At 62.3% G+C, this 13,884-nt stretch overlaps 1 protein-coding gene across 6 annotated transcripts; it reads right to left on the bottom strand.

Moving 5' to 3' along the window:
• Window positions 1–3,142: 3,142 nt before the first annotated feature.
• On the bottom strand, window positions 3,143–12,385 carry ECEL1 (endothelin converting enzyme like 1). 6 transcript variants are annotated; one of them, XM_082691423.1, is made up of 19 exons: window positions 12,311–12,385; window positions 11,902–11,999; window positions 9,813–10,708; window positions 9,171–9,239; window positions 8,954–9,064; window positions 8,775–8,867; window positions 8,476–8,600; window positions 7,605–7,827; window positions 7,030–7,128; window positions 6,719–6,793; window positions 6,415–6,518; window positions 6,097–6,155; window positions 5,969–6,020; window positions 5,102–5,169; window positions 4,840–4,964; window positions 4,482–4,547; window positions 3,996–4,091; window positions 3,706–3,782; window positions 3,143–3,570 (listed from the first exon to the last, which is right to left on the bottom strand). In XM_082691423.1, exons 3-19 carry the CDS (start codon window positions 10,602–10,604, stop codon window positions 3,471–3,473), a joined length of 2,334 nt encoding a protein of 777 aa, XP_082547549.1. In that variant the 5' UTR covers window positions 10,605–10,708; window positions 11,902–11,999; window positions 12,311–12,385; the 3' UTR covers window positions 3,143–3,470. The 6 variants fall into 6 exon arrangements, with proteins under 6 accessions (XP_082547549.1, XP_082547548.1, XP_082547551.1 ...); XM_082691422.1 differs by lacking the exon at window positions 12,311–12,385 and having other exon boundaries at window positions 11,902–12,145; XM_082691425.1 differs by lacking the exon at window positions 12,311–12,385 and having other exon boundaries at window positions 9,813–10,705; window positions 11,902–12,145.
• Window positions 12,386–13,884: the final 1,499 nt, after the last annotated feature.

Below are 13,884 nucleotides of genomic sequence, written 5' to 3'. Positions count from 1 at the left end.
CCCTGCTCGTGGGGAGCCTGCTTCTCCCTCTCCCTCTGCCTGACATTCTGCCTACTTGTGTTCTCTCTCTCTGTCAAATAAATAAATAAAATCTTTAAAAATAAATAAATAAAATAAATATAATAATAATAATATTTATAATATAATATTATAATTAAATACAATAATAATATTTATATTATTAAATAATAATAATATTTATAATAAATAAATATAAATAAATAAAAATATTGCCTCTACGGTACCTCACAAGCCCCTGGACATCGGGTCAGCTCAGAAGCAGCCACAGGGACAGCAGAAACTTGAATCTGGCTCCACTGAGCTGGTTAGAAAGGCCTGGGGCTTATGACTGCTCGGTGGCATCAGGCAACCTGTGTGCCTTCCTGGGTGCCACTGAAACCCCAGAGCTGTCAACACCCACATTCCCTCTGAGACCCAAGGCAGGGAAGCTCAGGCACCCCTCTCCACCTGGTTTCCAATCCTCCACCCACTCTGCACAGAGTGGATGCCCCAGCCCGCGGGTAATCCCGGCCTCCTTGTTCCTGAAGACTTGGAGTCTGGCTGACACTGCCGAGACAGCAGCCGTGCAAGATTTGGTGGGGGCTGCGGGGGGCAGACTCATCCCCAGCACCCATCCATCATAGGCAGCCCCCTGACTGATGATGCTCCTGGGACCCAGAGGGAGACTCACTTGCCAGGTCCCCCAGCAGTGACCCCTGGTCTCAAGGTCTCAAAGCCGTGGGAGGGCAGAACAGGGGCTACCGCAGGAACCGGGAGGCGCTCCACACATGGGCACACAGGTGGACACCCGGAAGCTTCCACACAGCTGTGAGCTATCCTCCTTCCTCTCCCTGCTGTTAAACGCTTAGCTGCAGATTGCTTTCTGTCATCGTGTGCCGAGGACGCCCACACCCCCAGGGATGGGGGGTGGATGGGCCCAGCCCTATCCAACCTGCACCATGGCCACCCAAAGGGGCTTCTCTGCACTCGTGGCCTTCACTTAACACAAAGGAAACGGAGGTCAAGCCAGCAGCCGTGCTGACCCTGCTTGGCTCCTCCGCCCCAGCAGAATCCATCCGCTAATCCTCAGCACAGCTGCTAGCACAGGGCCTAGCAGACAGGTCCTGGCAGGAACGGCCTGCAGTGACACTACGTGTGTGGTTCTGAGCAGGACACAGAGGGGGCCAACGCTGAGAGCAGGAGCGTGACTTAGTCAGCCCAGTGCTCCCCTCCATTTCCCTGTCTGTTGAAGGGGCTGGCCCGTCGCTCTGTCCATGGTGCTGGGCCACGGTGAGGATACACCCAGGGTCTGTCTGGAAAGGCGGTCTGGGAACCAGTGGGTGACATGCAATGTCACCATCATGCCCTGCTGGTCCACACTGTGCTCCAGGTTGTATGGCTGTGTGTGAACTTCGTGGGCCCTGTCCACACACCAGGACTCTGTGCTCAGGTGCGCCTCGCCTGAGGTCCCTCTGACCAGATGATCCCTCTCCGTTCTCCCTGAAGAAGTCTGAGAAGACCAGCAGCCCCAGGTAGCGGCGACATCTCTATCGCCCGGCTCGGGGTCGTCAGGCTGAGGCGCCCCTGGGGGCTTCACAGCCCAGGGCTCCCTGGCTTCCTGCTGGACCAGCCTCCAGGCCAGGAAACTTTATCCTCTCCCAGGGGCCCACCCCCATCCCACACCCGAGCCCCTCTGGCCCCCTCAGCTGGGCCCAGATGGAAGGAGGAGAGACTCATCCCCAGGGGCGCTAGGGCTTCACTGCACTCCGTCCTGAGGCAGAGTGGAGGTGACCCTGGTGCGTCTGCTGGCAGTGCATCCCCGGGCCCGTCCACCCCAGACCTCTTCCAAGCTGGACGGGAGATAGGAGGGATTGTCTTGGGTGGAGCTGGGGAACTGGGAAGGCCCCCGGGGAACTGCAGGCAGAAGGGCTGGGCCCAGGGGTTCTGATTCCCACCAGGATCCCTGGTAGATGGCTGGGATGTGGCGCAGGGAACAGAGGGTCCCAGACACCAGGCCCTGCCCGGTGGGTGGCAAGGAGAGAACTTGCTTCTGCACCAGCTGCCAGAGGCGCATTGGAGTGCGCCAGCAGCTGAGGGATCTGGCATACATGTGCCCACCACAGAGGGAAAGGGGCTTTGAGGGGAAACCAAGGTAGTTCCTAAACACTGCTCCTCTACCAGGCTCCCAGTCCCTGTGGGCCTACCTCTGCCCTTGAGGAACAGCTCTGTCCTGAGGACTGCGGCCTCCCCAGTCTCGTGAAGGAGAGGCCCCGCCCTTGGGTAGCTCGCCTGTTCCCATGGGGTCCTTCTAGGCTCCTGCCTCTTCTCTGTAAAGCCCCCCCGCCTCCAGGGCCACATAGCGCCCCTTATACTAGGGCCCCATCAGCGCTGGCGCCTGCGCTCGCACTCCCCAAGGTTGCTGTGCCTGAGGCTCAGACACGGGAACTTTTTAAATGTCACTCAAGGCTGAGATGGGGACAGATGTACTCTGAGCCTGACAGGAGTTGGGCTCGCAAGAGTGGGGGAGCTGGGGACGGGCCACATGCAGCGGTGCTGGGGGGCTGTAGGCTGTCCCTGAAGGAAGAGAAACCACTGAGGGGTCCCCCCTCACTGTGGACCCCTCGGATAACCCAGTGTGGCTGCTCCCTGCACCCCCACCCTCCTGTCCACGATGGGGCCATCCTTCCTCTTCCCTGGCCTGTCACAAGCCAGGCCTGGAGCCTCAGCACCAGCCCCTGACCGCTCCTCTCTCCCATCCCTGAAGCCTCCACTCCGGACTGGAGGGTGACTCACGTTGCATGGACTGGCCCCTAGCCCCCAGCCCCCCTCTCTCGGACATGCTGAGCCCAAGGCTTGGGCTCGTGACTGGCTAAGAGTCACTGCAGAAGGTCCCACAGCGTCTAGACTCAGCGGAAGTGAGTCCCAGTATCACAGGAGAGTACACCACTGGCTTGGTGCCTGGCCTGGGAGCACCCCCAGAATAGGACAGGAGCCTTGACAGGACTGTGGGGGAGGGAGGAACAGGTGGTTGGGGAAAGAGACAGGTCTCATCCAGGGTCCCTGTTGTGAAAAGGGCCTGAGCCTCCCCACAAAGGGACCCCTCCAGCCCCACTGCTCTGGGGCTCCCTGAAGGAACCAAGGCGATGGTACAGCACTTTATTGACCAGCGAGAACACAGTGAAGGTGGGGCCTGTACGATCCAGCCTGACCGGTGTTGGGGGGGGGGGCTGGCTCCTTAGAGCCAAAGCTGGGGACCCCAGCGTCTCTGCCTGATGCCCTCCTGGAGCCCAATGTCATGCCTGCTCCAGGCCCCTCCTGAAGCAAGGGACAGCAAGAAGGCCAGGTCCCAGAGGGGCTGAGAAGGCGGGTGGCGCCCACAGCAGGCCGGCGCCGGGTCCATGCCTGCCCCGGCAGCCGGAAGGGAGGCGACTCGTGCAGGGCAGATGGTGAGGGTGGGCGAACGGCCAGGCTCACCACACGGAACACTTGTGGGCTGGGTTCATGGGCGAGTCCTTGGGGCAGTGGAAGGCCCGGCCGAACTCCTCGAACTGGGACACGCTACCCAGTACCCTGGGGCAAGAGAAGAGACCCACCCACCTGGAGAGGGTTCCAGGGGGCCCGACCCCCCAGCTGCCCATCCCCCTTCCCGCCTGCTCTCACCACAGACACAGGGAGGGGAGCCCCAGAGTGAGCGGGTGGGCGCACCTGTAGTGCTCGGGGGCATGCTTGTCAGTCAGCACCTGCAGGTAGATGGACTGTGACCGTCGCTTGATGCACCAGTTCTGGGCCCCAGGGTAGGGGAGGGGAGGAGAGGGGAAGATGAAGCCGAGGGGTCCGCTGAGCAGAGCCTGCCAGCCTTCCCCCCCAGCACACTAGGCCTTACCCCCTTCTCCGAACCCACAGGGCCATAGTCTCCCCCTGGTTGGTGGGAGACAGGCTGAGAGCTACATCCCCACCCCTGCCCAGTGACCACCCGGCCCCCACCCGGCCCCCACCTGGGCAAAGGCAATGAAGAAGAGCTGGTTGTGTGTGTACTTGAGCCGGTGCAGTGGGTGCTCCGGGCCGTGCTCCCGTACCCACTTCTGATAGGCCTGAGGGTGACAGTGTGGAGCTGCGGTGCCCCCCGCATGGAGAAAGACTCACCCTCTACCCAGTCAGCCCTTCCCCAGCCCCTTTCCCCCTCTATCCACAATAAAGAGTCCCAGGTTCCCTGCCTTCCACCTTCCCTGAGCTGTGCTCCTTCCTGGGAGGGCTAAACCCATGCAGCCCTTGCCTCCTCCAGGCAGCCCTCCTTGCTCTCTCTGCAGGTAGCCTGGGAGTCCCTCCTTTTCCAGTGGACCCTGTGCAAGTCACAGGCCCCGCCCCTCCCAGTCCAGAGCTCCCTGTGGAAGGGAGGTGGGGGTGCCTATGTCCCTAGCTAAGTCCTCATCAGCCCCCACCCTCTCCCTGGGGGAATGAAGGGCCAGGCAGGGGCAGCTCACATAATAGGCCAGCTTGAGGCCACCCATGTCTGCGATGTTCTCACCAAGGGTGTGCTTCCCATTCACCTGCCGAGAAGGGAAGAGGCCAGGGGCTGTCTGCGGCGCACTGACCCTCCTCAGGCTTTGCTGCCCTGGGCCCCGGCCCCCACTCTCTCTCCCTTTCCCAGAGGGTTTTGATGGGGCTCTGACCCCTTTGCACTTCATGTCCCATGAATCCATGTGAACTTGTTCACATGCCTGAGTGAATGACCATGTAGACCCCAAGCATGTGCACGGGGACCTGGCACACGTGTGTGCACGCAGATGTGCATGCTCATCTGTGCCCAGCTGGGCCTCAGGGGCGGCACGGGGCTCTCACCCGCTGGTTGTAGACTGTGAAATTGTCGTACAGGTGGACGATGCACTCGGCCTTGCGCAAGAAGCGGCTGTAGGAGGCCTCTGTCCACCAGTGCAGCAGGTTGCCCGAGCGGTCATACTGGCCCCCTGTGGGCCATGGGCAGAGAGGCGACACAGATTCTCAGCCCCAGAGCCCCCTCCCCCACCCAGCCCATCACTGCCCTGACCCCACCACCGGTCCTTCCCCTCCCACAACATCCCCTGCAGCCTCCTGCGGGCCTCACCCCAGTCATCGTAGCCATGGGTCAGTTCATGTCCAATGATGGTGCCAATGCCCCCGTAGTTCAGAGACCTGGGCCCACGGAAGCAGCGTCAGGCTCCAGCCTCGCCCACCCTCTGGGAGCTGTGTGCTGCTGCCCAGGCCCCAGGAGGCCCCCATAAAGGCCAAAGGTGGCCCAGGGAGGCCATGCTGGAGTCCTCAGAGTCTTGGGACACTCATGCCTCAGGGTGCTCACACAATATGTAAAAGGGACCAATGATACCTTTGCAGCTGCTTTTTTAGGAAATCACATCTAACAGCGCTGGCATGGGGGAAGAGACCGGATTGGAGGAAGATATGAGGGAAACTGAGGCACCCATGTGGGATTTGACCTGTTTCTTCATCACTAGGGTCTCACTTCACTTTTGAAACACCTAAAGGAGCCTCAAACCAGGTAAGGGGAAACTCAGGATCTTTAAAAGAAAGAAGGGCACCTGGGTGGCTCAGTCGGCTAAGCGTCTGCCTTTAGCTCAGGTCATGATCCCAGGGTCCTGGGATCCTGCCTGCCATTGGGCTCCCTGCTCAGTGGGGAGCCTGCTTCTCCCTGTGCCCCTCCCCCTGCTTGTGTTCCCTCTCTCCTTGTGTCTCTCTCTGTAAAAATATTTTTTAAAATCTTTAAAAATAAATAAAAAATAAATAAAAGAAAGGAGAAAAAAAAACCCTACACATTTTTCTAAATACCCAAGGCTGAGGTAGGACAATGGAGACCCAGGATCTGTCGCTGTCATGACTGCGGGGCCCAGCCGGAGTCAGGACACTCTGAGCAGTTTTCATGCACCCAGCAGACAAGACTGCAGAGCCGGCTCTGGCTTGTGCCAGCTTGGGTACTCACTGTGGAAAGTCAGGGTCATAGAGCGTGGGCTGCAGAATGCCTGCGGGGAACACTGCAAAGAGGGCGGGGTCAGCAAGAGACGCGCCCACATCCGCGGGGGGGGGGGCTTGCGGGACACCGCCCCTTACCCATCTGGTTCTTGTTGGGTAGGTAGTAGGCATTCAGGGCCTGTGGCGGGAGCAGCCATCTGTGGAGGGAGGTAGGGGGTGAGCAAGGGAGGCCCCACCACCACCTCCCACTGGCTCCTCCTGAAAGGTGTGGCCCAGCCTGTAGCCACACCCTGTGCCTCCCCCAGGCTGAGCACCCCGCCCCCCAATGCCTCTCCCACCACCTGCATCAGCATGGCTGTGAGGCTGTGTGCCCTACCAGCCTCCAGGCCTTGGGAAGGAGCCTCTCCCCAAGACACCTCCCTCCCCGGCTCCCCCAGGTCGGGGCCAGGCACCCACGTGGACTTGTCCACCTCCTGCCGGATCTTCTTGACTGAGAGCTGGATGCTGAACCTGATGCTGTTCAAGATGTTCTTGAAGTAGGTCTTCTCGTGGACCTCAAACTGCATGGGGGATGGGCAGCGCTCAACGGCGGGCGAGGGACCTGGCCGGACAGTGTGCAGCCGGCCCCATGTCCTCCAAGGGGCCCTCAGCTGAGGGCCGTGTCTCCTCCTCTGTCGGGATGGTGAGCCACCCCAGGGGTCTTGACCAAGGGTCCAAAGCCACCCTCGGTTGGGCAAGGCAGGGCCAGGCAAAGACCCACCTCGTACTCCTTGTCCACAGCCTCGGGTTTGAGCAGGAAGTCAGGGTAGCCCACCATCACCATCATGTACTGGAGCTGCGGGTAAGATAGCGGCCAGAGTGGGCCAGGGCCTCAGGGGACAGCCCCCACCGCCCCAAGGGAGAAAGCTCTGGGGCCAGCCCCAAGGTGGGGCTCAAGGACAGAGGAGACTAGACCAGCAGATGCCAACTCCACAAGGGGCATCTTGTCTCTTCGGTCACCCCCATCTGGCATACAGCTGGCATTCAATAAATGTTTGTGGAACCTACAAATGGGGACAGGGTCCACTGCACCTTGGCCCGAGCAGCTGCCTTGGTCTCGGCATCCATCCAGTCCAGCTCCTCCAGGCGACGGCCCAAGATGTACTTGACGTCTTCCACAAGCTGCTGCACCTGAAGGGTCGGGGCCAGGGATCAGGGGTCCACCCCGGGAGCTTTAGCTCTGGGCCCCCTGGCAAGTGGCATGTGGGGTACCACTAATTCAGTATCACTTCCTCCGCCTAAAAGCTTGGTGTTGAGCGCCAAGGGGAGACCTCGGAGGTGGAGATCCAGGCCCTGCACCCAAGGAGAAACTCACAATCTGGAACAAACCACCCAGCAAGGACTGCGCATTCCCAAGGCCATGCGTACTGAGCGTGGCAGAGAAGGATGGGCAGGAGCCTGAAGGGGAAGTCTTCCTCTGGTGGGTAGGCCAGGTAGGCTTTCTGGGGGAGGTGGCCTGGTGAGATGTAATCTGGAGTCCCAGAGAAAGGCTGAGCCCCTGTTGCAAGGGGATCTGTGGGGCTCCCTATTCTCAGACTGAGGCCATGGGAGGACTTAATGCCCAGCCCAGCACCCGCACCCAATCCCCAGGACCAGGGCAGCCTGACCTTGGCCTTGCTGGCAGCTGAGAAGTGCTCGTGTACAAAGAGGGCTCCGAGTGCCATGCCAAAGTGGCGGTTGGCCTGGCCCAGGCAGACACGGGCCAGCTCCTGTGGCTTGTCACTGCCCTCCATCTCGCGGGCCAGCTCGTGCAGCGCCTCACGGAATGGCGGTGACAGGTGCTCACTCAGGACCACGACTACACGCCACACCAGGTAGTTGTGCAGGATCCTGAGGGCCACGTGAGACCTCTGGGTATCCAGACATGCCCCCATGCCAGGGCGACCCAAGGGCACCCCCACCCCCCTGGGGTGACACCTAGCACCACACAGCAGTGAGGGTCATCCCGGTGCGTGGAGGTGGAACCTGGGGAGGCCTGAGCCCTGGCAGGGAAAAGGGCTGGGCCCCCACACAGCAGGATGTGCCTCCGCCTCCCCCTCCCGCGGAGTACCAGATGCTTTTACTGTGGAGTGCTCAAGGTGACTGTTTGCCTCAAGCCTGGCCTTAGGAGGCCTCTGCTCATCCCCAAGGAGGCCAGACACCAGGGAGACTACCCCCTGGATGGCTGGGGCGGCAGGATTATGGTCCCAGTTTCCCTTTCTGAGATCTTGGCTCACTCAGCCTCACTATTCCCAAAGGAGCAAGCTGCAGCTTGGGCAGCCCACAAATCCAGCCCAGGGTCCCAGGGAGCTGCTGAGAGCCACGTCTGAACCTGGGGATCTGGACTCCTATTCCAGTGCTCTTAACCTGCCACCCCAGAGTGGCTACTGGACAGAAGTGAAAGCGGGAATTCAGAGCTCACTCAGCAGACAGGTGTGGGGTGCAGGGGAGGGGGTCTGGAGTGGCAGGGGGACAGGGTTGGGTGACTGGCAGCAGTACCTGCGGGGTGTGGAGCGAATGAGCTGGGACACCTGCTGCATGTAGTCTGTAGCCAAGAGCACCACCTCCTCATCCTCTGAGAAGTCCTCCTGGAAGATCTGGTCCAGCAGCCACTTCCACTGCAGCTGTCATGGGGCAAGTGGGCAGTGGGACAGTAGGGCTGGGTGTGCCAAGGACCACAGAGAACAGGGAGGGAGTCCAGGAGAGGCAAGGCAGGCACAGGAGCCCGTCCATGGCCCTGGGGAAGGGATGGCCCAGGAGCCCCAGGATCAGCGCCTCCCAGCATGGGCTGCACTCACATGGGGGGTGATCTTCTGCAGCTGTCCCAGCGTCACCTTGTTGTACGTGGAACTGACATCTCGCCGGAGGTCATCATACTCCGACACTGTGATCTGGAGATGAAGGCGAGTGTTGACCCAGACTGGCCTCCTGGCCCCCTCCACTCAGTCCACAGCCAACCCCCTGCCCCCGCCCTCACGTTGGCCAGCCGCTGCTCCAGCTGCAGGATCTCTGCAGCCTTCTGCTCCACAGCCTCGGCCCCCAACAGGCTGAGCAGACGCTCCATGAACACCCGGTATGCTGCCAGGATCTGCACCAAGAGGGGACAGTTCAAGGATGGGGGTCAGAGTCAGGCCCTAGTCCCACCCTCCCGGAGCCCCACACCGTCCCTGCCATCCCATCCCAGGCCCCCACACCTTCTCACTCTCCTCATCCTGAGCTAAGTACAGGGTCCTCTCGGGCAGAGTGAGCCCATCCTGGTCAATCTAGGGAGAGGGATGGGGTCAGAGGTCAGAGATCAACGTGCCAGTTTCCTGCAAACAGACTGACCAGAGGACGGGCCAGATAGCCACTGACACAAGCCCCAGGAGCACGAAGACACTACCCCTCCATCCGGAGAAGCTGGTAGAAACCCCCACCCCTCCCCAGCCTAGCCTGCGACACGCGGGAGGCGGGAGCCCGTGCCCCCATCCTTCCTTCCGCCAGCCTTCACCTTCCCCACATATGAAGGGCACTTGCGGGCCACCCCCAACCCGAGATCTGAGGCCCAGGGCATTCTGGTACGCCCCAGCCCACCGGCACACCCCTCGGTCTGTGCTCTCACAGCCTGCCACAGGACTGGCAAATTGCGGCTCCCGCGGCTCCACTAAACACCGTAATTACTCGAGGGAAATTACTTGCGCCCTCCTCCCGCGCTCTGCGGTGCGCGCTCCCCTCCCTTCCCCTCCCCTTCTGCACCGGTCTCCTTGTGCCGGGGCCGCGCGTGCGGGGCCGCCGCGTCCCGGGTCCCGGCCCCCCCCCCACCCGCGGCGGGTAACTGGGGAGGGGGACGCACTCACGCGGATGACGTAGCGCGAGGAGTTCCTGTCGTCCAGGCTGACGGTGAGTGAGAAGAGCGCGGCCGCGCTGTACACGCCCTGGGCCTTATACAGCAGCCGGTTGAGGTCCCAGAGCGCTGCGGCCGCGGGGCGCTCAGCGGCGCCGCCCAGGTCCCAGCCCCCGCAGTCCTCGATGACTTCGAGCATGGGCCGCGGACCAAGCCGCTCGATCTCGCGCATGTCGAGGCACGAGCGGAAGAAGGCCCGCACCTTGCGCTGGGCAGCCCCGCCCGGCCCACCCCCGGGGCGAGCAAGTAAACGCCTTAGGCGCTCCTCATTCTGCTCGCCGATGGCCGCGATGGTGCCGTAGGTGAGCTTGTCGTCGGGGATGGCATGGCGCCGCAGCCAGCCCCCGCACGCGAAGGAGTAGAAGTCCTGGCACGGGTCTATGCTGGCGTCCAGGTTGGCGGCCAGGAAGCGCGCGGCGCGCGCGAAGGCCTTGCGCTCGGGGCAGCCCTCGGAGCAGGCGCCCCCACCGCTGCCCGCGGCGCCAGGACCCAGGTACTTGAGCGCCAGCATGGCGGCCAGGATGGCGCAGAGGCCGGCGGCGAACACCAGCCCCGACAGCAGGCACACCTCGCGCCTGTTCCAGCGAGGCAGCCCCGCCCGGGCCCCTGTGCCGCTGCGCCCCGCGGCCAGCGGGAAGCCGGGGGGCAGCGAGGCCCCGCGCGCCCCTCCCGTGCCGCAGCGGCTCACGTATTTGACCTCCTGGAACTCGTCGTAGTGCGCAGACATCGAATATGGGGTCTCCATGGTGCCGCTGGCCCCGCTGCGCAGCCCTTGGCGATCTCAGCTACACGGTGCACCAGGCCGCGGGCCTCCTGGCGGGTCTCCGCATGGCTCCCGGGCCGCAGCTGCTGGAAGGGTAGACGCGGGTTTAGAGAGACTCTGGGGCCCGACGGGGCCCACCAGCACGAGGAGGAGGGGCGCAGGCCTAGGTTCGGAGGCTGGACGCCACCCCGTTTTTCAAACAGCGAGCGAGCCTGAGGCCTGGCCTCCCTCAGTCACTGAGAATGAGGCAAGGGGAAGGCTCAGATAGCCACCAGCTCCCTCACGCACAGTAGCATCCTTAACCTGCCTCCTCTCTCCCTGCACACAGATGCCTGCCGCATACTTGGGAGGCCCCTGACATAAAGTAGGGGAGCACCATGCACCGGGCTTGGCACATAGTAGGCCCTCAATAAAAAACTGTTTCTCTTCCCGTTGCCTTTCTCGTCTACGACCTGCTACAGCCAAGACCAGGTGGGGGAGGGGGAAGCCAGAGGCCGGAGAAAGGAGGTGCGGTCAAGGGCGAGTGTACGCCAACCCAGAAGCCAAACTGGGACCAGACGCTCAGGAAAGCGGGCTAAAGAACCAAACTTTGTCCTCGAGGATGTCCATCCCCAGCCCTGTCTCGTATTCAATGGCGAGAATGCCCACCCGTCCCCCCTGCCTCTTTACCAAGCGGCGCACTCCAACGGGCCCGGGATCAGGAAGAAACCCACGACGGCCTTAAGAACCTGGAACGGGTTCCGTCCTCCGTTCCTCCGCCCCTCCGCCCCTGCCCTGGGCCACTCCCGGCTTCAACAGGTTTTCCCCGGAACCCAAACTTGAGCGAAGTTTCACCCCCGGAGCGGAGCGAGCTGGCCCCGTGCGTCCCGTGCTCCCGGCGCTGCGTCTCCCGCGCCTCGCCGCGCAGTCCGCGGAGTCGGAGAGCGGAGCTCGGGGAGTCGCAGCTGCGGGGACGCAGACAAAGCCCGGAGGCTCGGCGCCGTGGTGGCGGCGGATGTGGCTGCGATGGTGGCCGCGGTGGCAGCGGACTCGGATGCCACTCACCCGGCAGGTGCGCGCCGGGGCCGAGCGGGAACTGAGCGGGTCGAGCCCGGGCCGGAGCCGGAGCTGGAGCTGGAGCGGAGCCGGGCGGGCGGGAGCTCTCTCCGTGCGCCCGCCGCCTCCTCTGCCGCCGCGCCGCGCCGCCCGCCGGCCCCGAGGGAGGGGGCGCGCCGGCGGCTCCACCCTCCTCCGCCCGCCCCCCGCACCCCCTCCTTCTTCCACCCTTCAGCCCGGCTACCTGGCAGCTCGATGGCAGCTCGGGGGCGGGGACGGCGGCTGCGGGACCCGCTCCCGAGTGGCTGGCACAGGCTCCGGGATCGGGGATTCCAGGTACAACTGCGTCCCGGGAAGAGTGAGGGCGCCTGTTACTCCCGGGAAAGGGTTCCCCTCTGATTTGATGCCCCCACTCGGGGCCGCCTACCAGGCCCGCCTGAAAAGGGCTCAAGCTGGAGCTGAGGAGGCGCGTGGATTATCCCAGGGGAGCCCACAGGACTGGAGCACCGCCCAGGGAAGACTCCCAGCAAGGCTATGGGGTGTCCTGAAATACGCCTGGACGCTCCTGGCACGGCGCCTGGCACAGAGCAGCCTTCAATACGTGGGCTTTCTGGTCCCACCCACTCACCCACCCCTTTAGCCCCTGCCCTTACCCAGTCTTCCCGAGAGGGCGTCTGGGGCTGTGGTTGGCCAGGCAGCGTTCACCCTGCTTGGGGGCTACTGCACGAGGTGGGGGCCTCAGGGCTGAGACTGCACCCCTCCCCCAAACCTCGGCCGGCCTCAGCCCCCACTGCTCCGAAGCCCCTGGCCAGGAAGAGAGAAAAGAACTGAGGAGTAATGCAAGAGCCCCTCCCCGCTGGGGACCAGGAGGGAGGGAGGGAGAGGAGGAGGGTGCCTGCCAGCCCAGCCCTAGTCCTCAGACAGAGCGCAGGCCTCAGGCCTCTGCTGTATGGACTGGTGGGCGTCACAGGCTAGGGATGGGGTGGGAGTGGGGGTGGGGGTCTCTGAATGTGGGACCTTTCCATACAACTTGCTTTCTGAATGTGGGACCTCCCTCCCACAGCCTCCAGCCCCTGAGGCAGGGTCCACCTGCCCCCCAGCTCACCACTGTACCCCCACTGGGCCTGGCCATGGGAGCAATGCTACTGTTTCTGGAGTCTCTGCTCTCTTGGTCTTGCCCTCCCCATCCTCTCCTCTTCCCATGTCCCCAGTAGGGGGCCTCCCAAGGCATCAGTGCTCCCAGACCTGCCTATTCTAGCCTATCTGACTGGGCTAGACAATGAGGCAGCCCAAGGCTGCAGTGGAACCCCAGCTCACAAAAACCACAAGGCAAGGGCTCAAAGGCCCCATCGCCCTGTCCCCTTCCTGGGGCTTTTCAGCAGCCTGGCCCCGAGTGGCCACCTCTGCTTCCCTCCCATGTCTCTCCACCTGTCCGTCTGTACAGCACCACTCTGGGTCCTCTCTTCCTCCACCTCCAGCCATTTCAGGGTCCTCCTCTGCCCCACACATTCTTCTTGGGTCCAATTAATTCCAGGGAGGAGAGGTGGAATTATGTAAAATGTGGCGATTCCGTATGGGAGGAGGGGAGGGCAGGGCAGTGGCAAAGTGGCTCTTTGTGCTTTTAATCTGCATTTTTTCCCTCAACGTTCCATCTCCAGGAGGATAATTTTCCAGCCTTTTCAGGCCCTGATTGGTATCATTTCTCCAGCAATGACAGCTTTTATTTTCCCTGAAATGAATGCCGTGAAATTTCCAAGAAATATAAAAATGGATATTGTCTCAGGGAGCCGATGCTCTTCCGACAGAAAGGCACAAAGGCAAACATTTCTCCCTGGGGACCCTGCCGTTCCAGCCACTAGGGGGTGGGGGACTCAAGCCCTCAGCACCTCCTCCCTCCCAGGTCAGCTGCTGGACCCCCGCCTGGCCATTCCTCTCCCATGCTCCCAGCCATCATCGATCTGGTCTTCTGCCTCCCCAGTCTCAGCCAGGCCACTCTACCTGCCTGCCTCACTCTATCTTGCAAGCTCTGTACAGCACCTCACCCTGCAACAGCCAGCCCCGGAGGCTCCCAGGACAACCCCAGTCCTGAGCACGGTAACCAGAGCCCACCAGAGTGGCCTGGGGATCAGGCCCACGAGGGGGACCTAGACCCCCTAGACAGTTTGCCAGTAAAGAGTGACCAGGTCCTTTGCACCTTCCTTCTCAGGAAAGAGAAGCTGAACGCAGC

The sequence above is a fragment of the Mustela nivalis genome, assembly GCF_964662115.1.
Source record: "Mustela nivalis genome assembly, chromosome: 11".
Taxonomy (NCBI): domain Eukaryota; kingdom Metazoa; phylum Chordata; class Mammalia; order Carnivora; family Mustelidae; genus Mustela; species Mustela nivalis.
This window is presented reverse-complemented; position numbering and strand designations above follow the sequence as displayed.